A 26,042-nucleotide genomic window follows, 5' to 3' on the forward strand; every position below is an offset into this window, starting at 1 on the left:
CCAGCAGGCCCACTGGTATACCAAAACCGGATTGCTGACTCATAGTCCAGGCCAGGGACTCTGTCCCTTGCAGGTCACCAAGCATGGGCATGCTGAGGGCTGTTGTGGTCAGTGCCCACCTTTGGCCCAACACTTAACCAGCATCCCTGGGGAGACCCCACTTGCATTTTCGAGGGTCTAAGAAGTCCCCCAGTGGAGCCTGCCATCTGTGGCAAGCTCTTCTGCCGTGTGGCATTTTGTTTTCTTTAGCTGAGGTTAAATTAATCCTGGGGTACAAGAAAGACATGAAGCTTGCCACTTGGGGGAATGTGATCCCCATGTACAGTTGGGATTTACTCCTGATTTTCCCCTGTCATCTGTTAGCTCCACAGGGACTGCCACATGATCATGTTGACATTTACTGTTGTGTCTCCTTTAGTCGTTTTGTTTTGTGGTAGAATCACTGTGTAAGCTATGGGCCAAACCTGGACTTTTGAGAGAGAAGATACCTAATCGTGTCAGACCGCTAGGCACTCGGGAAGCTGAGACAGGAGAATCAAAAGCTCAAGGCCATGTCAAAATGAAACGAAAAGAAATGCTAGGCATGGGACTCATGGCTAGAGAACATGCCTAGCATGACTGGGTACAAGGTTCTCTGCCTAGCCCTAAGAAAGAAAACCAAGCCAACAGCCATTCAAGCAGATGTATCCCAGGCCAACTAGGGTGTGTGTTCTCCCTCATGCTGGGGGACCTGAATCCTGGCACCTTGTCACTGTGTAAACTGACCTTGCATATGTTCATGTGTGTTTGTGTGGATTCCCCTTGTTTGGGGCTCCTGCTGGGTAAGAGGCCCAGGAAAGCCAGCTTGCTCGTCTGTTACGTTACCATGCATCTCTAAAACTTCAGTTGTTAATCCATTTACTCCTCCATCCGTTGACTTGTTTCTGTTCCTTTGCATCCACTTTGTACTCATTTGTTTTTCATTAAATTTTGCATTTATTTTGAGCTTTTTAATGGTGTCATTTTTTGGGCAGTGGCTTTTCTGATTCGAGTCCCTTCTAGCCTATTAATATCCTGTAGCTGTGGCGATAATGCAACCTGCTTCTGCTGTGACCTTTGTGGAGGCAGATGTCCTGACCGAGCTCCACTGCCTGGCAAATGCCGCCGCCGCAGGCACCTGTGAATGCGGGTGGGCTGGAGGAGTCGCAGGAAAGAGAAACAGCCGTCTGTGGCTCTTGAAGAGTTACAGGGTCTGAGACCAGGAGAAAGCATACCCTGCCCTCGAGGTTATTGAGGAAGCTTGGCTTGGGTCCGCTGGCTTATGTGTTCTCAGCTCTTGCAATGACATCCTCTAACCTCTGTAGTCCTCACCATCCTATGACTAAGTACTCTCTTATTGTCCCCACTTTATAGAGGAAGTCCCAGAGAGGTTTCATCGTTACCCAAGGCAACACAGGAAACAATCGGAAGAGCTGGGATTTGAGTGTTGCTTGTTGGTACCCTTAATTCCTATGCTAAGCTTGACATGCTAGCAGGATAACAGGGGGAAGAGTGGAAAGGTAGCCACTGCTAAAGTACAGTGTGATGATGGGGGGCCGTGGGCCTGAGATGGCTTTGTGGAGGTCGGAAGCCTAGGAGATGGAAATGTGTGGCTGAGGAAGGGTGGACTGGTGGTTGGCGTCATCTCCGTTTCCTGTGGCCTCAGCCCTTCACTAGTCCCTGGTCTTTCCGTGTGGGGACAGAAGGAAGGTGGACTGTGTTTATATTAGCCAGCCATAGGGATTCCCGTTTGTATGTTGAGTTCCTAATCAAAACTAAAAGGGACAGGAGAACAGACCCCCAGGTCCTTGATGCAGTCTTGGCCTTTTCACAATGCACAGTGGTATATTGGCAGCGGAAGTGTTAGCTGCTCAAAAAACGTTATTTCATTTGTAGCCCGGCAGTGGTGGTACAAGCCTTTAATCCCGGCATCCAGGAGGCAGAGGCGGGTGGATCTCTGTAAATTTGAGGCCAGCTTAGTCTACAGAGCTAGTTCCAGGATAGCCAGGGCTGCATAGAGAAACTCTGTCTCAAAGAACAAAACAAAGCAAAAAGAGTTTATTACACTTGTAGACATCCAGAGCAGCAGGCCACATCCTCACTCTGGTACGGGGCTCTCAGGACCTCCCTCTTTCTCCATGGGCTTGAGAATAGGGTCAGCATGGGGACATTTTATAGCCACCTGATTACAGGCCCAGGTGCTATGCAGCATACACCCAGTGCCACAAGGTACTCACTGATGTGAGCCTTTGAGATTAACTCCCATCCCGGCCACACAGGGTCCACTCCCACGTGAATGGAGCAGCAAGAGGCCAGTCGGCATGTCTACCTTACCTGTCTGCTATAGGTAACTGCAAACATCTGAATGCCACATTTCTGGCAACTATTACCTCCCTACCCTTGTCCCCAGGTCCTACCTGGATGATGGCCATTGACAGGATCCAGGGGATAGGGGTCCAGGCTATATGACTGGTGGGAGATGGACAGAATTCTTTTAATGGAAAGTAGATCTCCAGCAGCACTGGAAATCATTTACAGTGTATTTTTACAGAAACCCCTAACAGCCAGGTGTGGTGCCATGTGCTTGAAGCAGTAGGATTTTTAGGTTTGAGATCAGGCTGGGCTGCAATGAGACATGGGCTCAAAATAATGAGGATGAGCCGGGTGGTGGTGGCACACGCCTGTAATCCCAGCAGTCTGGGAGGCAGAGGCAGGTGGGTCTCTGTGAGTTCGGGGCCAGCCTGGTCTACAAAGTGAGTCCAGGACAGCCAAGGCTACACTGAGAAACCCTGTCTCGAAAAAAAAAAAAAAAAAACAAATAAAAAATAATGAGGATGAGGCTGGCTGGTGAAATGACTCATCAGGTAAAGGTGCTTGCTGCTAAGCCTGCCGACCTGAGTTCAGTCCCCAAGACCCATGAAGTGGAAGGCGCGAACTCCCACCTCCCACAAGTGGATCTCTACCTACACAAACACACACACACACACACACACACACACACACACACACACACACACACACACACACACACACACACGTGTGTGCTTCCATAAGCAAAATGGTACCCTGGCCTCACAATGTGGCCTGACTGGTCTCCAGCCACACAGTGAGCATCTGGCCACAGACTATACTGAACCCCCATCTCCACCTCATGACTTAGCACCTTCATAAAAGATCCATTCGCAGCAATAAAACTTCACAGACCACCTCTAAAATTACGGCCTAGTCACTCAAGCCCCCAACTTGAAGACTGACACAGCGAAGATGCCAGCTGGACTCCAACAGCGTTGAGGATGGCTTCAGAGAGGCAGCTGGCTTCTTCCCTGCCATCATGCAAGTCCCCTTCTCCTGGCAGCATGGGACTTCGCATCCCCTCCATTCGTGTCACAGACGCATCCTTAGCATGAAGTCCTCTGGATGAGGGAACTGGGGGGCTTCGTAGTCCACAGGGGAAATGTGCTGCTCTCTGATCTGGACCTTAGGAGAAGGCATAAGTCACCCCCACAGTGGGATACTGGGGTCCAGAGAGATTTCCCATCTTTTAGAGGGGGCAGGGCAGTGGGGACTGAGGTGCCACTCCTGTCCTGGGGAAACAAGTCTAAGAGGATGGAAGGACCTAGGCAGGCTTGGCAGGTGGAACAGCAAGAATTGGTCTGTGCACACCTTTTATCCCAATACTGTGCATGCAGAGGCAGGTGGACCTCTCTTAGTTCTGAGCCAGCTCTGACCACGTAGTGAGACTCTGTCTCAGAAAATGAAAAAAGCCTGAGGACCAGCCCCATCCTTCAGGCCAAGGAAGGCTTATGATAGCTCTATGCCAGCTCCAAGAGACAGAAGCATCCCTTGGTGGGGAAGAAGAAATAAGAGCATCCTTCTCCCTAACTTCCTGGCCTCCAGGGGACAGATGAAAGGAAGGGTCACAGCTTCAGGCCACCTCACCTCTGCTGGTCCTGATCTCTCCTAACTTCTTCTGAGGACTGAGGAGCTTCCCCCGCTTCCCCCACCAGGAATGGGGTCTTCTAGAGAGTGGTTCTCAACCTGTGGTTCTCGATTCCTTTAGGGGTCAACCAACCTTTTCACGGGGGTCACATATAAGATCCTGCTTATCAGATACTTAGATTAGATTCCTAACAGTAGTGAAACTACAGTTATGAAGTAGCAATAATTTTTTTCTTATGCTTGGGGGAGGGGGTCACCACAACATGAGAAACTGTGTTAAAGGGTCACAGCATTAGGGAGGCTGAGAACCCCTGCTGTAAAGCCGTCTCTCAGTCTCGCTTTGAGTTAGTCAAGCCAAAGAACGTCTAGGCAGTTCAAGCACGGTGTGTTCCCACAGGCCCTGGAGGCCTTGGGATGGCGGCAGAGAGGCTGGCTGGTAGGTGAGATAGAGTTGGTTGTGTGGGAGGCTTACCACAAGCTTCTGAGGCGTGCCTTCACAAGTGCCTCCCAGCCACTGCTCAGCACTGACCCGTGTCAACACAGAGTGTCGTCTCAGATCCAGGAGTGCTGGCCAAGGGCCAGCGTGACAATCGGATGCACTACCCGCATGGTACACTGAAGTACACTGCTTCATAGCATTAACTCTACCATCCTAGGAAACTCCATCCCCAACCTCAGTAACTATCGGTAACCTACCATTTCGTCCTAATCTGCCCTGAAGGCTGCTGACATGGCATCCTCCATCCTCTGCCCGTCACCGCACACTCACACAGAATGAAAGCCTATAATCCTTCATTTATTCTTATATTATTCATTATAATCCTCAATATTAAGCTCCCAAGTCCTCTGCCCATTCCCTGTCCTCATGGCCAATAGACTGCATGTAATTCTTATTCCTCACTGCCAAAAACCTTTCCCTGTGAGTTTAAGGTCCGGGGAACATGGCACATGACCATGTACAGAAAGCATGGCCTGTGGTCAGACTTTTGCCATAGCCAATTGTGCATCTTTCGGACTTCATAAAGGAACAACAGGAGTCGTGGGTGCCCCTTTCGGCACAGAGCGTGGCAGCTAGAAGGGCCAAGTTGATGTCTACCTGTGCTTTCTTTAGCAGATCAGATATAGGAGCACAGCAGCCGGGCATGAGCCTCTCCAACTCTAAGGTGATGATGACCAAAGCCAATGTGGAACCTTTGAACTGCAGTAGCTGGTGGCCCGCCATACAGTGCTGCAGCTGCCTGGTCAGGGATGCGACGTGGCGGGAAGGATTCCTCTGAGGCGGCAGTTCTGCCACGTGGGGGCCAGCTCAGGACCATCAGGGTGTGGAACTGGAGACCGTGGTTTTTAATGTTAGACTAGAGCTCCACCCCCGACTCCCAACCCCTAGCCCCCAGTTTTCACATATCAGTGACCAAAAGTGGAAACGGTTTCCGATTTCCGACCAGAATCAGGGAGCATCCGGTGTGGCCCAAACTCTTTTCATTCCCAGACAATCTGATTTGTGACATTGGTCACTCTGAGGCCATGTTTGGATTCTGAGAAGTGTGAACCTACTGTTCAAGGGAGCAGGGAGGTTACCTGTAACCGCTTGACCTGAGGAGAAACCTGGAACCTCGTCAACAGCACCAGTTTTCCATAATGAGTCTGCTTTAAGTGATTTAACCTTCATGCTTCCTAACAGACCAAAATGCCATGACATTTCCTCATTTGCATAATTTTGCCTTACTAACAAGCACGTCCTGAAGGACGGCCCCCATCCCCCAACTAAAAGCAACATGAACCGATATCTGATTTTTTTTTTTAAGTGCCAGATCAGTGCGGTCTAACGCCTCAATAAGGATTGTGTGTAGGTGAATAGAGACAGCTAAGTGAATGTGTGTAAAGCATAGCAAAGGCAGACAGATATTTATATACAATATTCATAGAATGGAAAGTTAAATATTTTTGCAGTGTGTATTTAAGAGAGAAACTGACCATAATTGTGCCGTTCAAATGTCCTTGTCAAGTGAACTCTGAGTCCTTTAGATGTGAGAGTCTGGTGGGATATAAAGATAATGTTTTTTTTTTCCCACTCTTCCGTATGTTGTGAGCCTTTGTGAATCACCTCGCCGTGGTGCATGTGCAAGGACGTGTTGCACGCCTGTGCCTTGCCTGTTCTGTGTTGTAAACAGCTGTTCCAAAGGCACAGATGAGTCTCAGGGGGACTCTGCAAACTCATGCTTACTATAATGAAGAAACCCAGTGACCGTCTCCATGTGGAGGTCCAAGTGAAGTCCGACTAGCCAGCCCCGCCCTCAGCAGCTCACTCGGGGTATAGCCAGAGCCACAATGCATTATGAAGTCTTTTATTACATGTGGAATTGACTGTAAAAAGAAAATAAAAAGGGCCGAAGCCTTACATCATGTCCCAGCAGCTTTTGTTTTCTTATCCACGGGGACCGGGGCATCCACAAACACTAGATTGGTCTTCTAATGACCTGCCACTGAAAATACTTCTGAAAGGAAAACCAAACCACATCTTGCCTGTCTGGCAAGTCACTAGGAATGCACATCACACGGACCCCTTCTGCCTGCCAGCTCAGCCTCAGGGGCGCTGCAGGGGCTGGCTGGGTCATGTGTGTTCAACTGCAAGAGTTGACGCCAAGTTTTGCAGGAGCTGTGGGGTTTGCTCACTCCTCCCAATCCCAGCATAGCTACTTGGAGAAAGAAAGAAGATGTTATTCTTTATGTATCAGCCACCTTTTTTTTTTTTCTTAAAGATTTATTTATTTATTATGTATACAGTGCTCTGCCTGCATGTGTGCCTGCCCGCCAGAAGAGGGCAGTAGATCTCATTATAGATGGTTGTGAGCCACCATGTGGTTGCTGGGAATTGAACTCAGGACCTCTGGAAGAGCAGCTAGTGCTCTTAACCTCTGAGCCATCTCTCTACCCACCATTTTTGTTGTTGTTGTTGTTTTGTTTTGTTTTTTGAGACAGGGTCTCTCATCTCTCCCTGGTCTGGAACTTGCCAAGTAAGTGACACTGGTTGGCTAGCTATCTGTCTCCATCTCCCCAGGGCTGGGATAAGTGTGTCCCATCATACCCAGCTTTCTGTTACAACAGGAGTACTGAGGATCCAGCTTCGGTTCTCACTTGCGCAGCAAACACTTTACTAACTTGTCCATAGCCACACTCACTTCCTTCAGGCTTTATTGAAGATGGTTCAGGTCTGAGAAAACTATGTGTCTGTCAAGTGTGGTGTTGCTTCCCAGCACCTAGGAGGGTCAAGAGTTCAAAGTCAATTTTGGTCATCTAATGAATTTGAGTCTACCTTAACTACGAAAGATTCTGCCTCTGAGAGTCAAAACCAAAAGCAAAACAATCATGCTTTAATCCTTGGAAACCTTTGTAAAATTCCAAATTTCAAGGGCATTAATGACGCAGTCCTACATTTTCAGAGAAACAAAATATTACTAACCTCTAAAAGTATTAATTTTAAAGGTTAGTCACTTGAGGCTTCATTGGACAAAAACAAATTTTAGAGGGCACAAAGTGTATCTTTTTAAAAAGATTCTTAAAAGACCTACACACATATATATGTGTGTGTGTTTAGGGTGAGCATTTGTGTACAGGAGTGCAGGTGCCCCAGGAAGCCAGAGGAGGGCAACAGATCCCCTTCAACTAGAGTTACAGATGGTCATGAGTCACCATGTGCGAACCGAGGAAGAACCCCAGGTCTTCTGTACACTCTTAACCACTGAGCCATCTCTTCAGCCCACAAATCATATTGTAATAAACATGTGTATTGAAATTTGGAACTGGACACACAAGCCATATTTTCCTGCTCCCTTGGAGACTGGGATTGGCCAAGAAGGCACTGGAGAAGTGGCAGTAAGGTCCCCATCCTCAAAATGGAAGAGGTCGGAAGGCAATGTGAAGGTCTGGGAAGTTTACTGAGAAACCATCTCCTGACAGAAAGCCACAGTAAAATTCTGGTAGCCAAGCCTTCTTGCAGCACATACGGAGCTTTTGCTCGTCCCCCAACATTTGCACCTCCTGCCCCTCTCAGAGAAGGGTCTCAAGTCACCAACATCCAAGTTCATGGGCACAACCAGGTCAAGTTCCTGGAAATCAACTTGAAGTCCATTGTTCTAACAGCTGTCACCATCTCACAGAGGCCTCCCTGACATTCCTCAAACCATATGGCTGTGGAAAGATAGCAAAAAGAGCCAGGTTGAATGTGGCCTGCAAGGAAGGGCTAGTTCAACGGTAAAAAGGGCAGATTGCTCTTCTAGGAGACCAAAGTTTGGTTGCAGCCCACATGGGGCGGCTCACAGCTGTCTATAACTCTAGCTCTGAGAGGGGAATCAAACATCTCTGGCCTTCACAGGCACCTACACTTAACATGCACAAACTCAAACGTAGACACACATCTACGTAATTAAAAATATTATATATATATATATATATATATATATATATATATATATATATATATATATATATATATTACATTGGCTTGAAAAAGGAGACATTCTTAGCTTTAGGAGCCTGGGGAGGATTTCCTGCAAGATGTAGCCCATCTCAGCTCATTGGGGAAAGAATCAAGGAGGGAGGTACAGAGTTTTGGCAGAGTCTTGGTCCAGCAGTGGCAGGGGCCTCCTCATTAAAGCGACCAAAGAACAAAGAGGCTATGAGATCTGAAATCTGGATGGAATTAAGCGCCCTGTAGTGACCTGTGCTAAGGCAGAAGCACCTGTTAGCTAGGTGAGGGAAGCCACACCTGGCAGTGCAGGGTCTGGGGACCACAGAGGAGGTGATGGATAGTTGCCAAACCCCGGGTGTGAGTCTCCTTACAGGACACACATCAGGAGGGCGAGCCTCAGGCACCATGGAAGGAGCCACAGCATACATAGGCCACTGGTGGCTGGAGCCCAGCCTAAGCTTGATGAATCCGTGCTGTTCATTAAGAGGCCACCAGGGGTCCTCCAGGAGAGCAAAGCCAGTCAAGACCCAGAGGGCTCACACCTTTCTTCCTAGGCACCAACATGGTGGAGCCTAGAGACAGGCAGGCATCTCACATCCCCGTGTTGTGTGACCCTACTGTTGGAGCACCTATGAGGAAGGGGTGGGCTTGATGGGCTGACTTGCCCCGCTGCTGGGCAGCAGCATTTTAGCCCTCGCTGTGATACTGGGTGGTAGGTACCTAGTATGTGAAAAAGTAGAAGTCTGAAGCTGGGCCTTGGTAGCGCAGGCCTGTAATCCCAGTACTTGGGAGGCAGAGGCAGGTGCGTCTCTGTGAGTTCAAGGCCAACGTGGTCTACAAAGTGAGTTCAAGGCCAGCCTGGTCTACAAAGCGAGTCCAGGACAGTCAAGGCTAACACAGAGAAACCTGTCTCGAAAAACCAAACCAACCAAACAAGCAAAACAACAGCAACAACAAACCAAACCAAACAAACAAAAAAGGCGAAAGCCTGCACGCATAGTGAGTGAGAAGGCCCTCTCTTCCTCTCTTATACCCATGCTTTACACCTCTTCCCTGAACACAGGCAGAATCCCCCAGCCTTTGTGGGCTGTCTGGTGTGCCTGACCATATATCCTGCATCTTACCTCATAGTAGTGATGTGGGGGCATGAGACCAACTGGACCAGCATCAAGAAAGCACTCCTCAGTCTTGGGATGGCTCCTGACCTACTGTCTACACTGCTACTGGGTACTGACCTCAAGATTTGGGTTTTCACTTATCCTAAAGGGTGAAAATCCCAGCTGTGGATGTAGCTCAGTAGGTAGAGCTACAATGCTCAACATCCTGAATTTGATTCCCAGCATCAGATAAATACAAAAGTCACCTATGATGTAATTCCATTTGCATGAAGTGTCCAGAATAGGCAAAGACATAGAAACAGAAAATGACTACCTAGGACTCAGGGTGCTGGGAGAATATGGGTCATGAAGGAAACAGGGAATGAAATCTTGTGGGGTGTTTACCAGAGAAAACTGCTCGCACATGGGCTTAAGCCAATCGAAAGTCTGCACTGGGTGTTAGGGATCTCAGGGTAGCCCTGGGCCTTTCTTAGGGTGAGCTTTTAAGCACAAAAAACCATGTCCTGGGTTGACTTACTTCAGTTAACAAGAACAGCTAGCCAGACGCAGGACTACAGAAGGCAAAAGCAAAGTTAGTACATTCAGAGACTTTCCCTGAGCTCTGGGCTTCAGTGGGTTAGGGTTTTGTTTTCATTTTGGCAGATGGTGCTGTCTATGTGCTGAGTTTTACAGCCTGAATGGTGCTTCCATCATGGAGTCAGTTGTGCTAAGGTCTGCGGGCATACTAAGTCTGAGGCCCTGCTACAGAATGACAAACCTTTTTCGGCTCACACATCTTTTGGGGGTAAAGGGAATATTATGAGCCAATTGTGGTTATACTGTCATTCAGTTCCACCCATGTTAGCAAAACCCAGTGAAATGTGCAGTTTAAATTGATGAATTGTGTGGTGTGGGGTATTAATTGCATCTTAATAAGGTTTGTATGTAGGGTGAGCGAGACGGCTCAGTGGGTAAAGGCTTCTCTATCTTGCCTTATAGCTCCACGTAGTATACTATGATGTAATCGAACATGTGTTTGAGTGCAGGATTATACAAGGAAAAGTAGGCATAGCTAGGAAGCTGGGTTCGTTTAGAATAAAGACATCTTTTAATAGTTTTAGGGGCCTGCAAGATTGCTCAGTGGGTAAAGGCGCTGGCCACTAAGCCTGACTACCTTAGTTCCATAGGAGAGCTCCACATAGTGGAAGAAAGGAGCAACTCCTGAAAGTTGTCCTCTGACCTCCACCCATATGAGTCATGGCATGTGAGTACTGGAGCACACACACACACGAATAAATAGAAAATGTTAATGAAATGATAGGGGATTTTTCACATCTTAGCAACAGTTGGGCAATGGTGGTCTACAGTATCAGAAGAAATGGACATTTTACCTTCTCCGACTCAGCATCTTTGAGAAATAATACAGAGCATTTTACCAATATTCATGGCCAACTCTGCAATGTATTGAAGAGGAACTCTTAAAAAATATGTCCTTTTTTAATATTTTTAAAATAAGTGTAGGCATGTGCCTGTGAGTCAGCATATGCCTGTGAGTACAGTGCCCACAGAGGCCAGAAGAGGGCGTAGTCAATGCCTGATCTGAGTGCTGGGACCCTAATTCCAGCCCTCTGCAGGAGCGGTATGTACTCTTAACTGCTGAACCATCTCTTCAGCCCCAAGAACATTTTGAATGTTAACACAAAACAGGCTTTATAATTATTTGCAACTTAAACTCTCCCATAACTTCCAGGTTTAATGGAGATGCCTTTAATGCCAGCACTGGGGAGTCAAAAGATCTCTGTGAGTTCAAGGGCAGCCTGGTCTACACAGTGAGCCCCTGTATCAAGCCAAAACCAAAACCAACTCTCCCATAATGGAAAAAAACCAAGCCAGTTTCTGTGGAGCAAATGGCTGTCTAGATGGGGCTTCTGCTTCGAGCCAGTTTCTTGCCTGGATACTGTTAGGTCTCAAACCAGGGACAAATGGCCAAGTGAGGTGCCTATTTAACATATCAAAGTGGACCTGGCTGATAGTTTCTCCCAGCATCCCTCAGTCCTAACCAGTGCAGAGTTTGGCTGGCACACTTCACCCTTTGGACTCTCTAGCTCAGATGCTGGGCTGCCTTTCTGGGGCTCTTCCCTATATAATCTAGCCATTTTGGCTATGCTGTTTTTTTGGTTGGTTTTTGTTGTTGTTGTTTGGGTTTTTGTTTTTTGTTTTTTGGTTTTTGGTTTTTTGGTTGTTTGGTTTGGTTTTCGAGAAAAGGTTTCTCTATGTAGCCTTGACTGTCCTGGACTCGCTTTGCGGACCAGGCTGACCTCAAACTCACAAAGATCCACCCACCTCTGCTGGGACTAAAGGCGCGTGCCACCACCAGCTGGCTTTTTCTTTTCTTTTTTTCTTTTTCTTTTTCTTTTTCTTTTAGCCATTGCTCTCCTGGCCTGTTGGTCTCCTTGCTCTCCTCCCGACTCTCCTCACAAGGGCTGGCTCAGGGTCATGTTTACTCTGGACTCTCCCAGATGCTTCTGTCTTTGCCTCTAGCTATGCTCTCCCTTTTATCTAAACCTTCTCTTCCATTATACCTAGGAGCAATCATGCTCTCTCTCTCTCTCTCACACACACATTTATAAATAAACTTCTGTTTTCAAAAGCTCAGTTTTAAAAAGGAGCATGATCATTGCCTAGCATGTCTGAGGCTTGAGGTTCAATCTACAAGCACCACCCCAAAACAAAAGCCCTCACCTATCTACCGGAGCGCTCTATACTCAGTTTAATGGTTGACGAGTGTACAGATGCATACGTGTCCATGTGCACAAACAAAGTTTATGTATCACAACTTTTTATTCAAAGTCTCAAACTGCTGGTGCAGGCAGATAGCAGAGATAAACAGAACCCAAGCTCTTATATTCCTCATGAAAACAAGGATTCATCGGAATCTGGTGAGCTACTGTCCACTGTTATTTTTAATAGTTGGGATATTGCCAGCGCCAGAAGCTCCTAGCAATCTGAGCCGGTCAGGTGTCCCCAGGGCCTCAACGTGAACCAGCTTCGCAGCGTTGAGGTATGGCAGCGCCGCGCAGGCGTTGCCTCAGTCTGGCGTCCGTGGAGATGGACGCGAAAAGCCCCTGCGCACGCGTACTGCAGGAAGCCGAGATTGGGCGGGGCGAGCTCAGAGTGCGCCTGCGCATTGCTCTCTGTCGCTGAGCGAGCCGCAGTCTGTGGAGCACTAAGGTGTTTCGGTCTCCTGCGGCCAGCCTCACCCGCAACCCCGGCGTTGTTGGGCTGCAACCCGAGCCGGGACGTTGGCGGAGTACGGGACTCAGCCACCATGCCGGTGAGGGCGGCCACTCGATCTCTGGGGAGCGGCTCATCGTGGCGGCCCTGCTCGGGGGCGCGGCCGTTGCCATAGAAGCGCGCGGCGGGCGGGCGGGGCCGCGAGGCCTGGGAAGGGAAAGGGTGGCCGGGCGGCGGGGCTGGGGTCCAGCGCGCTTCAGGAACCTCCCCGGACCCGCCCTGTCGCCCCTCAGCGCGTTGCACCCCGCAGGGCCCGCGCTGCCTGACAGAAAAGCGCCGCGCGGGCAGCGGGGGCTTGGTGGCTGCGCGCGGCCGCGAGGGTCGTGCGGGTGCCCGCGACCCCAGAGTCCGCGCGCTGGCCTCCCACTCCCCGGGATGTAAGCTGTCATTCCTCTCGGGCACTTTAGCTTATGGTGCAGAATGCAATCCGTAGGTGTCTTTGTGTGAGTACGCGGTGGCGATTTGGTTACCTCTTAGGATTTCACGGATTGTTACCGTGCCATAACAAGGGGGTGGCTGTAAGTCCCATTGGAGAAGACTTGAGCCACGGAAGGTTACTTATTGGTTATGAGGCCTCTGACGATTGTTTAAATGGTCTGGATCCTTAGTTCCCACACAATTAAACTTTTCTTCTTGGGGTTTTTATCAAGGCGAAATAAAACAATGCACAGGACACTCGAAGGACAGACAGGGCTTGCTTGACATTTAGCACACAATACTCAGTGTTTGTTTCTATTTATTGCTTTCAGGTTATTTACTCAATAGATATTGGGCACTAGACATATATATGCTAACTGTGAAGAGGTGGAAAGGTTGGTTGAATAAAGCTTGTTAGGTTTTTTTTTTTTTTTTTTAAATTTTGTTTGTTTGTTGAGACAGGGTTTCTCTGTATCTAGCCCTGGCACCCTGGCTGTCCTGGACTCATTTTGTAGACCAGGCTGGCCTCGAACTCACAGAGATCTGCCTGTCTCTGCCTCCCTGAGTGCTGGGATTACAGGCTTGCTCCACCATGCCTGGCCTTTAATTTAATTTTTTTTTTCCGAGACAGCGTTTCTCTGTGTAGCCTTGGCTGTCCTGGACTCACTTTGTAGACCAGGCTGATCTCGAACTCACAGTGAACCACCTGCCTCTGCCTCCCCCGAGTGCTGGGATTAAAGGGGTGCACCACCACGCCCGGCTAATTTAATTTTTATTTTATCCCTATGAGTGTTTGCATGTATGTTTGTGTACCACGTGACAGGGGAAGGAAGAAGAGGGCATGAGATTTCTTGGAGCTGGAGTTATAAGCAGTTGTGAGCTGCCTGTCAATGTGGGTGCTGGAAACCCAGCTCAGGTCCTCTGCAAGAGTAGCAAGTGCTCTTGACGGTTGAGCCGTCCCTCCAGCCTCACTTGCTAAGTTTTTGACTTTGGAGCAAGAGAAGCTTGTCTTTAGAGGCAGAGGTGAAAACCATGCATGTTAACAGAAAAAAGACAACCTTAGTAAATAAAGCGAGTAAGTGGCATATGATAGAAATAGGCTCTGGTAAATTGAAAAAATGACACCATAAAGGAATGCTGGCTTACAGATATCACATCTACCTTTGTTTTCTAAAGACTTAAGTTGCTATATTTGTAAAATTTCTCAATTTTAGCAGCTGATTAAAATACTTAAAAATGCTATGAGCCGGCTGTCCAGCACTTTGAAAGGTTGGGGGAGTGGGAGGATCAAGAATTCCAGGCTGAGTGCCGGGCGTGGTGGCGCATGCCTTTAATTCCAGCACTCGGGAGGCAGAGGCAGGCGGATCGCTGTGAGTTCGAGGCCAGCCTGATCTACAAAGTGAGTCTAGGACAGTCAAGGCTACACAGAGAAACCCTGTCTCAGAAAAAAAAAAAAAAAATTCTAGGCTGCACATCTGCCGCATCTGCGTAGGGGTCCAGGCCCAGCCCATGCCTGCTCTTTGGTTGGTGGTTCAGTCTCTGTGAGCCCCCATGGGCTCAGGTTAGTCTAGTCTGTAGTGCCAGGGTGGCTTGGTACCCCTTGGGGCCTCCCCATCTCTGAGAAGAGGAAGGGGGAATGGAAGGAGGGTGCATGAGGGTGGGACAGGGAGGAGAGGAGCAGGGTGGGGGGGGGGGGCGCCGCTGGGGTCAGGCTGTAAAGTGATTAAATAAATGAGGGGAAAAAAAGTTCCAGGCTAGCTAGGCAGTGGTGGCACCTTTAATCCCAGCACTGAGGAGGCAGAGGCAAGCAGATGTCTATGAGAAACCCTGTCTTGAAAAGCCAGCTGGGGAGAGGGAGAGGGAAGGAGGAGGGAGGGAGGGAAGGAGGGAGGGGGGTGAGATATCTAGGTTATATTCGGCTTTGTAATAAGTTCCAGGCTGCCCTGTGCTTCGTGAGACCCAGTATCAGAAAAATACAAAAATAATTTGAACCAAATAAAAACTTATGGGCTGAATTCAGCCCTTGGGCAACTTATTTGGAATTCAGGTGAAGATAGAATGACAGACATCAATCCAGGAGCAAACAAGAGTAAAGTTGTATCCTTTAAAAACAGAATGCTCTCTCGGAGTCTATTTTTTTAAAAAAATCATTTGGCCTAGTCAGAGAAGTGTTCCCATAGGAAGTGGCTGCTAGCTGAAAACTGAAGAATAAATAGATGCTATCCAAGTGAAGGAGGGCATGAGGAATATTCTAGGCAGAAAGACTCCAGGAAAGCCAGCAGTGAAGAAGTTGGTATTAGAAAACAAAACTCTGCTGAGAGGAGCCGGAGTGTTTGAAGCCCAGAGGCCTTTCTATACCATCGTAACATTTTTTTTTTTTTTTTTTTTTTTAATTTTTGGCTTGTCATCTGTGGGAAATTTTTACATTGGAGGATAATGTGATTAGATTTGTGTTTATACTGTCATGTAAGAGGATAGACTAAGTCAGGAGCATAGTTAGGAGACTAAAGCAGGGCCCAGGTGATGTGACTTAGCCTCGGGTGATGAAGGCCCCGCTGGGGAGAAGCATATTGATAGTAATAGGATTGTTTGAACCTAGTTTCTTAGCCATGTAAAAATATGAAAATCAAAGCTTTATACAAATGTTCACAAGACATTTTTCTCTGTATGTCATTGGCCTTCTCTGTCCTTAACTTACTGTTGTCTTATGTAGATAAGGTAAGTCATGTATGGAGATATCACATGACAAAAATTTTACAAACGCATTCTAGAAGATGAAACTACATGTCATGGGAGGGCAAAGGACCTCATAGATTGCTGGTTTGTTCTGAGACAGGCTCTTGTTATATTATATAGACTGGCCTCTGCCGGTGTGCACGACAACGTCTCACTTGACCTCTTACATTCTTGATAAAGCTTGTCAACTGTGTTCACGTGTGGTTTTTTTGTTTTTGTTTTTTTTTCAGGCAGGAAATTCAGAGGATGTTGGGGATTGTTGAGCAAATGTCATATATAGTAGTTCATTTTCTGCATTCAAAGCATTTACTACAGATGTAAATCTTTTGTGCTGCAAAAGAAACATTTTCTCTTTGCATCCTAATAAACCCTTCCTGAATATATAGAGATCTTTAATTGCATTTAACAAAGACTTGTAAAGTCCTAGCACATTCAGGGTGCTGAGGTGGAAAAGAAGTCTTTTCCATTTATAAGTTTATGGCAAAATAAATGTTCTTTTTATTCTTTGTAAACATTGTCTCCACCAGATCAATAAGTCTGAGAAGCCAGAAAGCTGCGATAATGTGAAGGTTGTTGTTAGGTGCCGGCCTCTCAATGAAAGAGAGAAATCAATGTGCTACAGACAGGCCGTCAGCGTGGATGAGATGAGGGGCACCATCACCGTCCATAAGACTGATTCTTCCAACGAACCTCCAAAGACATTTACTTTTGATACTGTTTTTGGACCAGAAAGTAAACAACTTGATGTATATAACTTAACTGCAAGACCTATTATTGATTCTGTTCTGGAAGGCTACAATGGTGAGTCATTATGCAGCTTTCTTTAAAAAAAACAAAAAACAAAAAAACCCCTTTATCATTGTATGAGTAATGGCGAGGGAAATAGGTAGTTTACGCGGTGCAGCCGCTGTCTGATGAAGTATGGTAAATGTATACAGTGGTAAGACCACCCAAGTCCTGCTGTGGAACCTAATGCCATCCTCAAGTGTTCCTTTCCACTCTTTGCGTCCTGCATCCATTGACCTGCCATCACGTCACAATAGTTTTGTCTTTTTGAAATTTCATTTAAATGACATAATAAAATGTTACTGTTTTGTTTTTAAAGATTTATTTTTGTGTCCAGGACATCCAAGGCTACAGAGAGAAACCCTGTCTCAGGAAAAAAAAAAAAAAAGATTTATCTTTATTTTACGTGTATGAGTATTTTGCCTTCATGTAGGTGTGTGTTTGCTCCACATGCATTCAGTGCTCATGGACGTCAGCAGAGTGCAGGCAATCCTGGGACTGGAGTTACAGATGGTTGTGAGCCACTGTGTGGGTGCTAGGAATCCAACCTGGGTCCTCTGGAAAAGCAGCCAGTGCTCTTAGCTGCTGAGCCATCTCTCTAGCCTATAAAATGTTATCATTATAAAAAGCCATTTTCTTTCTCTTTGTCTAATGTTTTTGAAGTTTACCTGTCTTTGCATATTATAGTAGTTTATGACTTTTCAAGAAAGAAAAAAGAGATTGATTTATTCTTATTTTATGTGTGCAAGTGAGTGTCTGCCTGTCTGTCTGTGCACCATGTGCATTCCTGGTGCCCTCAGAGGCCATGGGATTTGTGAGTCACCGTGTGGTTCTAGGAACCTTACCTAGGTCCTCTGGAAGAGCTGCAAGGGCTTTAGCCACCAGGCCACCTCTTCCAGCCCCTGCCTATTTTATGGTTTGGGTAAGGTTTTTTGTTTGTTTTTATTTTTTCAAGATGGTTTCTTCTGTGTCTCTGGCTGTCCTCTATAGACCAGGCTGGCCTTGAACTCATAGCGATCCATCTGCCTCTGCCTCCCAAGTGCTGGGATTAAAGGCGTGCACCACCATGCCTGGCCCTTATTTTGTAATTTTATTTTATCTTTTAAATTATGTTTCTTTATTGAGACAGGGTCTCGTGTAGCCCAAGTTGACCTTTAACTTGTTGGTTGAGGCTAGCCTTGAATTCCTTTCCGATTCTTCAGCTTCCACCTCTCTGAACTGCATTCCGTTGTTAAGTATATAACAAACTGTTATTTACCTAGAAGGAAGTCTAGACTTTTTGCTAAGATAAATAATACTGCTGTATGTCTTTGTAAAGATGTAAAGTTTGTCTTGGATAGCTACCTAGAAATTAGATTGTCAAATGGCAAGCACATATTCAGATATAGATATGTGTATATAGATATCCAGTTGCTCCAGCATTGTTTAATGGTAGTGGCCTATGCCTTTGATCCCAGCACTTGGTGGCAGAGGCAGGCAGATCTCTTGAGCTGGAGGCCAGCCTGGCCTACAAAGCAAGTTCCAGGATCGCCAAGTCTACCCAGAAAAACCCTGTCTCAGAAAGAAAGAAGGAAGGAAAAAACAAAAGAAAAAGAAATTGACGCACTTGTGTGTACTTACTTTTCGACTGCGTGTTCTATCCACGTCCAGTCTGCCTTGATAGCTGCAGCTTTGAAGTTAGGTAGCAACTATGAAATAGCAGCCACTCTCCTACTTATTTATTTATTTATTTTGTCTCTTTGTTTCCATGGTTGTTTTTGCCCTTTGTATTTTCATATAGATTTTATGACCATCTTAGCATTTCCCATAAAATGCCTTTTAGGATACTGAATTGGTCTATTGACACTATTGAGTCTTCTGTTTCATTAACATGGTTGTTTATGTCTTGTTTAATTAAACTTTAACTTTTAGTAGTTTCCACATTATTCTTACGAACTTACAAAATTGCACTAACTTTATGTATATGAGAAGATTCATGCAATGGCATTTGTATAACAATCAGAATATAACCTGGGAAAGTCTTTCTTGCCTTCCGCTGTAGAGATTCCAGGCATTAAACTCAGGTGTCAGGTGGCAAGTGTCTTACCTACTCAGCCATCTCTCTTGCCCACATCTCAGCATTCTATTGTGAATAGAATTGTTTGCATAATTTTATATTGGAATTGGAATTAAGTATTGTAATATGCAGAAATGCATTTGATTTTTAAGTAGTTTTTCTTATTAAGATAAAATTGAAGTGACATGAATCCACTCATCATTTTACAGTTTAGGATTCATGTTTTCAGTGGATCGAAGTGACAGTGTACAAACCATCACCACCACCTTTGCAAGACTGTTTCCAGCAACCCAAGAGGGAATCTGGATCTCAGTTTCAGCCACTTCAGTCCTCTTAGCACCACTGCTCTGTTGGAGTTTTCCTTTCTGACATTTCTTAGAAAGAGGCTCACATATCATACAGTCTTTTAGATAAAAGTTCTTTCAGTTAGCACTGTTTTTTTCCACTTACCCCCACCACTTTGTTTTTTCTTTTGTTTTTTGAGACACGGTTTCTCTGTGTAGTCTTGGCTGTCCTGGTCTTTGTAGACCAGGCTGGCCTTGAACTCATAAAGATCTGCCTGCCCCTGCCTCCCAAGGGCTGGGATTACAGGCGTGCGCCACCATGCCCAGCTCTCTGTGTTCATTCTTATTGTAGAATGTATCAGTGTTCACTCATTTCACGACTAAGTAATTTCCTTGAATAGATGCATTTTGTTTGTACATTCATAGGTTGAATATTTGAGCTGGTTCTACTTTCTAGCTAGCTGCTAGGAATAATGTTTTGCATATTCTTGTACAAGCTTTTAGCTTTTCTGAATATACACACCTAGGAGTGGAGTTGCTGAGTCATGGGTTAACTTTTTTTGACTTTTTGAAGAACTGTCAAATGGTATTTCACAGTGACGTCACCATTTTACATTCCTACCAGCAAAGTGAGCATTCCAGTTTCTCCATGTCCTTGTCAGCATCTGTTATTGTCATTTTGGTAGCATCATCCTAATGGCACAAAGTGCTGTCTCATGACTTGCAGTTGAATACCTGTATTCTGCAACCTTGCTAAACTTAGTAATTCTTGTTGATTGTAGTGTTTGCTTTGGGGCAGAGGATAAAAAGCAAATTCATACCTTTATGCTTAAAAAAAAGTTCTCTAGGATTTTCTACATACATAATTATATTATCTGTCTATAAAGACAGTTTTTACTTTCCTTTCCAGTCTTTTGCCTTTAATGTACTTCTGTTGCCTGGTTCCCTGGCCCGAAGCTCCAGTGAGCGTGGAGCGTAATTGGAGACAGTGGGCCTTGTTATCTTGCTTCTGGTCTTGGGGTAAATGTGCTTATTTCTTGACTGGTGAGCCTAGTGGTAGCTGTAGATTTTCCACAAATGTTTTTTGTCAGACTGAGGAAGTGCTTTTCTAGTTCAGTTTGCTGACAGGTGTTTGTTTCGCTTTGTCTGTCCTTTCTTTCTTGCAGTGATACATATTGCTTTTTTTTTTTTTTCAAATGTGGTTTTTTCTTTTTGTTACTAGGTTTTTTTAAAAAATGAAACCAGCTTTCTCACTTAGTCATAGATAGTTGTTCTTTTCAAATATAGCTACATTTGATTTACCAAGTTTTTGTTTAAATTTTGTGCACAGTTTTCTGGAAATGTCTCTTTCTAGTTTGTGAATCAGAATACTGCTAGTTTTATTTTTTGGTTTTTTGAGACAGGGTTTCTCTGTGTAGGCTTGCCTGTCCTGGAACTTGCTGTGTAGACCAGAATGTCCTAGAACTCACAGAGATCCGCTTGCCTCTGCTTCCTGAGTGCTGGGATTAAAGCCATGTGCCACCACTGCCTGGCATAAGACTTACCTTTTAAGCTATGCATGTGTGTGGGGATATGTGCTGATGGAGCCCAGCAGGTATTGGAGCCCCTGGAGCTGGAGTTATTGTTATGGTTGTAAGCTGCACAGTATGAATGTTGGGAATGGGACTTGGGTCCTTTGCAAATATGTTTTCTCTCTCTCTCTCTCTCTCTCTCTTTCTCTTTCCTTTTTGTTTTTTTGTTTTTGTTTGTTGAGACAGGGTCTCTCTGTGTACCCTTGCCTGCCTTGGACTCACTTTGTAGACCAGGCTGGCTTCGAACTCACAGCGATGCGCCTGCCTCTGCCTCCCGAGTGCTGGGACTAAAGGCATGCGCCACCATGCCCGGCAAATATGTACTCTTAACCACTGGGCTATCCCTCTAGCCTCTAGCTCTAGTTTTATATACTAAGTTACAGGCTCTTCCCTTTTTAAACTTGTAGAAGAATCTGTGTAGAGTTAGTGGTGTTCTTTTAGATACTGGAGAGCACTCAACAGTGCTGCAGCTGAGTGTTGCCCTCTCTCTAGGGAGGCTGGCAAGCTCTTCAGATGCAGCTGTACCCGTGCATCCATGACCACTCAGGTTCTCTTATTCTCTTGAGTTAGTTTTTACTGTTGTTTTGTTTTCTGAGATGGAGTTTCTCTCTGTGTGGTCCTGGCTGTCCTGGAACTCTGTAGACCAGGCTGGTCTCAAACTCAGAGATCCACCTGTCCCTGCTGCTGCTGAGATTAAAGGTGGGGAGGGGGGCAGTTGTTATTTTAATCAACAAGTTGTTTCTCTGCTCTCATGACTCCAGGTGTTAGGATGCTGTGGGCTAACCTTTCTCTTCCCTACATGGTGGTTTGCATCTTCTTTTTCCTAACCAGGTTGACAAGAGGATTATACGTTAGGTGTTCTTCACTTTCCCTGCGTTGTTTGGTGTTTTCTATCCTACTGCTTTGTTCTGACCTTAAATTACTTCTTTTCTCTGACTTTGGATTTTAATTTGCTCTTTCGCTGTTTTATTTTCTCTCTACATTGCCCAGGCTGCCCTAGAACTTGCTGGGTAGACCAGCCTGGCCTGGAATTCAGAGATTCCTCTCCCTCTACCTCCCAAGTGTTGGGATTATAGGCATGTACCACTATATCCAGCCTCTGTTTTCTAAATGTGGGAACTGAATTTACTGTTTGGAAACTTTGCCTCCTTCTAATATAGAAGTTTGGTGATATACCCATTTCCCACTTACTATTTAGTGTCATCTAAAAGACTTTGACATATAAACCATGTTTTCACTTACACCCATTTCAGAATGCTTTCTGTTCTACTCTAGGTGTGTATATGTGTTTGTACCTTCATGTGTGTGCTAGTGTGCATGTATGTGTATTATGCACACGTGTGAAGGCCAGAGATCAACCTTGAATGTTGTTCCTCAGGAGGGCTCTCCCTTGAGACTGAAGGCTAGCCAGTGAGTCCGGGGATCCTCCCGCAGACAACTCCCCAGGGCTTGAATCCAAGCATATGTCACCACCTTTGGCTTTTTATGTTGTGATTGGACTCGGGTCTTTGTGCCTGTGTGGCAAGCACTTTACCAATTGAACCATCCATCCCAGCCCCTTGATTGCTTCTTTGATATTTTATTTATATGTTAGTTGAGACATTTTAAGGTTTTTCCAGAGATGTTTCTTTTGATTATAGCCCAATTTTATTTTAGCTAGTGAACATACTTCATGTGGTTTGAATCTTACTAGGTTTATTGAGACTTGTTTTCGTTCTTGGAATGTAATTTATTATTAAATGCTCTGTATATATTTGAAAATGAAATGTCTTCTGCTATTGAGGCAGGGATGTTCTTTTAACATCTTCTAGTCAGTTGGTTTACTAGTATTGTTTAGCTCTTCTGCCTATTTGGTCTATCAATTATTGAGAAATCTCTGAGTATATTTTGAGACATGGTTTCACTGTGTAGACCTGGCCAGCCTAGAACTCACTGTGTAGACTAGACTGGCCTCAAAATCCCAGAGACCCATCTGCTTCTTCCTCTTGAGTGTTAGGATTAAAGGTGTGCACCACGAACCCCAGCCAGTGTAAGAATTTTGCATTTAGGGTTTAGGATACTTTTATTTACGTACGTACGTACGTATGTATGTATGTATGTATGTATGTATGTATGTATGTATGGTGTATACAGTGCTCTGCTTGCTTGTACCCCTGCAGGCCAGAAGAGGGCATCAGATCACATTATAGATGGTTGTGAGCCACCATGTGGTTGCTGGGAACTGAACTCAGGACCTCTGGAAGAGCAGTCAGTACTCTTAACCGCTGAGCCATCTCTCCAGCCCAGTTCAGGGTACTTTTGTTGTGGTTGTTTTTCGAGACAGGGTTTCTCTGTGTAGTCTTAACTGTCCTGGACTCACTTTTGTAGACTAGGCTGGCCTCGAACTCATAGATTTCCACCTGCCTCTGCCTCCTGAGTGCTGGGATTACAGCCTTGCGCCACCATGCCCAGTTTAGCATACTTTTAAAAGATTAGTTATTAGGTGTGTTTTGTTGATCCTGGTGCTTTAACAGTACTTTGCTTATGTGGCATAACACCTATTGCACATGTGATACTAAAGGTCAAACGTATACTAGAATATGTTTTTGTTTAGTTTTTTTGAGACAGAGTCTCAACTTTGTAGCCCAGACTGCCCCGGAATTTGCCATGTAGCCAAGGCTGCCCTCAGAGTGCAGTGATCCTCCCACCTCTTCCTTTCTAGTGTGAGGATTATAGATGTGTGCCACTGTGCTCAGCTGTAGAATGGAGTTACCTAACAGTGTCAGTGTTAAGAGTCATTGTCCTAGATCATCAGACTCTGGAAATAACAGACTCTGTGTACCATTCTCAGGGACCATTTTTGCATATGGACAGACCGGGACAGGCAAGACTTTCACCATGGAAGGTGTTCGAGCAGTGCCTGGGCTCAGAGGGGTCATCCCCAACTCATTTGCTCACATATTTGGTCACATCGCAAAAGCAGAGGGTGACACAAGGTGAGAGAGTGCTTCCATTTCCTAATCTGAGAAGTTCGGCGCCGGGAAAGCCCTGCAAGCGCGGACATTGTAAACACATTGAGGACACTGAGTATTCTCTTGTACTTACAGGTTTTTGGTTCGAGTCTCGTACTTGGAGATATATAATGAAGAAGTTCGCGACCTTTTGGGCAAGGATCAGACACAGAGGCTGGAAGTAAGGATGGAATTAGAGTTAAAATAAAAATTAGAATAGAGTGCTTGCCAAATTAAGGTTCTTTTTCTACAAAAGGTGCTTTTTAAAAACCACCTGCATAAGTCACTCCTTACAAGTGCAGATCCGTTTGAGCATAAGTCAGTGAAGCGTGGCTGCTGAGCCAGGGAATAACTTTGATAGATATTGCCATCTTTTTGTTTTGTTTGTTTGTTTTGTTTTGTTTTTGTTTTTTTCTCCAAGACAGGGTTTCTCTGTGTAGCCTTGACTGTCCTGGACTAACTTTTTAGACCAGGCTGGCCTCGAACTCACAGCAATCTACCTCTGCCTCCCAAGTGCTGGGATTAAAGGTGTGCACCACCATGCCCGGCTGATAAAGAAAAAAAAGAAAAGAAAGAAAGAAAGAAAATGTTTCTGTTCTTTTCACTAGCTTGTCCCTGAATGCATTTCTGGGTCTGCAAGATACATGGCCAAGGGCTCAGCAGGCAAAGGGCTTGCCACTGAGCCTGAGGACCTGAGCTTGATCCCTGAGCCGCCGTGGTGGAAGGAGAGAACTGGGAACCACTTTCTTTTATTGTCTTGCACACTTATCCATGGCATCATCACAGTTAGTTTAGTGTGCAGCAGTCATCTGTATTTTCTTACACATTGTTACCTCCATGAGTCAGCGCTGCTCATAGCTTTGCCTTACTGTCTTCCCCGTGTGAAGAACATACTCAGCAAGTGCCTGGAAAACTTGTTACAAATTAAAGTCTTAGGCATGGTTTTTGTTTGTTTGTTTTTTAGGTTAAAGAAAGGCCTGATGTGGGAGTATATATCAAAGATTTATCAGCTTATGTAGTCAATAATGCTGACGATATGGATAGAATCATGACTCTAGGCCACAAAAATCGTAAGTGTGGTACACTATTGTGATGAAATGCCTGTATTTGAGTGCTGATACGGCTTTTGCCCCATAGAGGTTAAATAATAATAATAATAATAATAATAATAATAATAAAAAATAATTATTATTATTATTTGCTTTGTTTTGTTAAGACAGGGTTTCTTTGTGTAGCCTTATCACTAGCCTGGTCTAAAGCTCGCAGAGATCCATCTGCTTCTACTTCCCAAGTGCTAGGATTAAAGGTGTGTGTCACTAAGCCCTGTTTTCTAGCCTCTTAATAGTGCCAGTCTTTGAAGCTATTTTGTTAGTTAAATTTGTTTTTGTTTTTTGAGACAGGGTTTCTCAGTGTAGCCCTGGCTGTCCTAGAACTTGCTGTGTAGACCAGGCTGTCCTTGAACTCAAGAGGTCTGGCTGCCTCCGCCTCCTGAGTGCTGGGATTACAGGTGTGCACTACCACTACTAGGCAAGTTAAAATCTTGATAGCATTTTGAGAGCAGTTAGTGAGTGTGAGGTACTTGTGCTGTGTGCTTTATGAGAATGATCACTTAGTCTTCACTGTAGTCTGTAGAGATTTGAGAGACTAAGACATAGTTTAAATACCATGTCTCAGGTAATATAATTGGTAAGTGGTAGGGTGAGTATTTGAACCTAGGTTATTAGTCTGAGTTAGTCAGACTCTATACTACTTCCCTTTTGTTAAAAAGAAAAGCAAAATTAAATAACATTTTCCTTTTCTAGTAATTGTTTTAGATTTTTCACTTAAAATACAAAATCTTGCCAGATATGTTGCCTTATACCTTTATACCTTCAGTTTTAAGAAGAGCTGTGTGCTCTCTTAGTTCTGGAGACCTCACTTATAGCCAGCAAAAATGGCGTTGCGCCACAGCCTGCCAGACATACTTGCTTTTAAAGTCCTGTTCCCAGCAGACCTCTACAGGTGCCAAGATGGCGGAAAGACTAGTCAAGGTGTTTTAGAAGGCAGAGGCAGGTGCACTTCTGAGTTTGAAGCCAAGTCTTGTCTACGTAGGGAGTTTTAGGTCAGACAGCACTATCTTGCGCGGGCTGGCCTCAAACTTATGATCCTCCTGCCTCAGCCTTCTACATACTAGGACTACAAGAATGAACCTCCACACTGATTTTGCATGTGTTAAATTTTTTGTTTGTTTTTGATTTTAGACAAAGTCTCACATGTAGCCCTGGCTGGTCTGGAACTTGAATGTAGATAAAGCAGGCCCATAGAGACCACTGGGATTAAAGGCATGCACCGTTGTGCCCAGCTCTTAGTGTTTAAAAAAAGTTCCTGTGGGATTGGCATCTTTCGG

The 26,042-nt window shown here is 45.4% G+C and overlaps 2 protein-coding genes across 6 annotated transcripts in view; both read left to right on the forward strand.

The window, feature by feature from the left end:
• Nucleotides 1-5,325, forward strand: part of Septin8 (septin 8) — a 28,460-nt gene extending 23,135 nt beyond the window's left edge. Inside the window, exon 10 of one of the 2 annotated variants that reach the window (XM_051168422.1) lies at nucleotides 5,072-5,325. In XM_051168422.1, the coding sequence (XP_051024379.1) occupies nucleotides 5,072-5,234 (163 nt within the window). In that variant the 3' untranslated portion in view covers nucleotides 5,235-5,325. Of the gene's footprint in view, nucleotides 1-5,068 lie in introns of both variants that reach the window. The other variant, XM_051168423.1, reaches the window with a different exon arrangement.
• Nucleotides 5,326-12,713: 7,388 nt separating this feature from the next.
• The window catches only part of Kif3a (kinesin family member 3A), a 32,876-nt gene continuing 19,547 nt past the window's right edge, over nucleotides 12,714-26,042 (forward strand). For all 4 annotated transcript variants that reach the window (XM_051168467.1, XM_051168469.1, XM_051168465.1 and 1 more), the window contains exons 1-5: nucleotides 12,714-12,856; nucleotides 16,497-16,770; nucleotides 23,497-23,641; nucleotides 23,753-23,837; nucleotides 24,621-24,726. In XM_051168467.1, coding sequence (XP_051024424.1) covers nucleotides 12,851-12,856; nucleotides 16,497-16,770; nucleotides 23,497-23,641; nucleotides 23,753-23,837; nucleotides 24,621-24,726 — 616 coding nt within the window. In that variant the 5' untranslated portion in view covers nucleotides 12,714-12,850. The remainder of the gene's footprint in view (nucleotides 12,857-16,496; nucleotides 16,771-23,496; nucleotides 23,642-23,752; nucleotides 23,838-24,620; nucleotides 24,727-26,042) is intronic.

The sequence above is a fragment of the Acomys russatus genome, chromosome 25 (genome assembly GCF_903995435.1).
Source record: "Acomys russatus chromosome 25, mAcoRus1.1, whole genome shotgun sequence".
NCBI classification, from domain to species: Eukaryota; Metazoa; Chordata; class Mammalia; order Rodentia; family Muridae; genus Acomys; species Acomys russatus.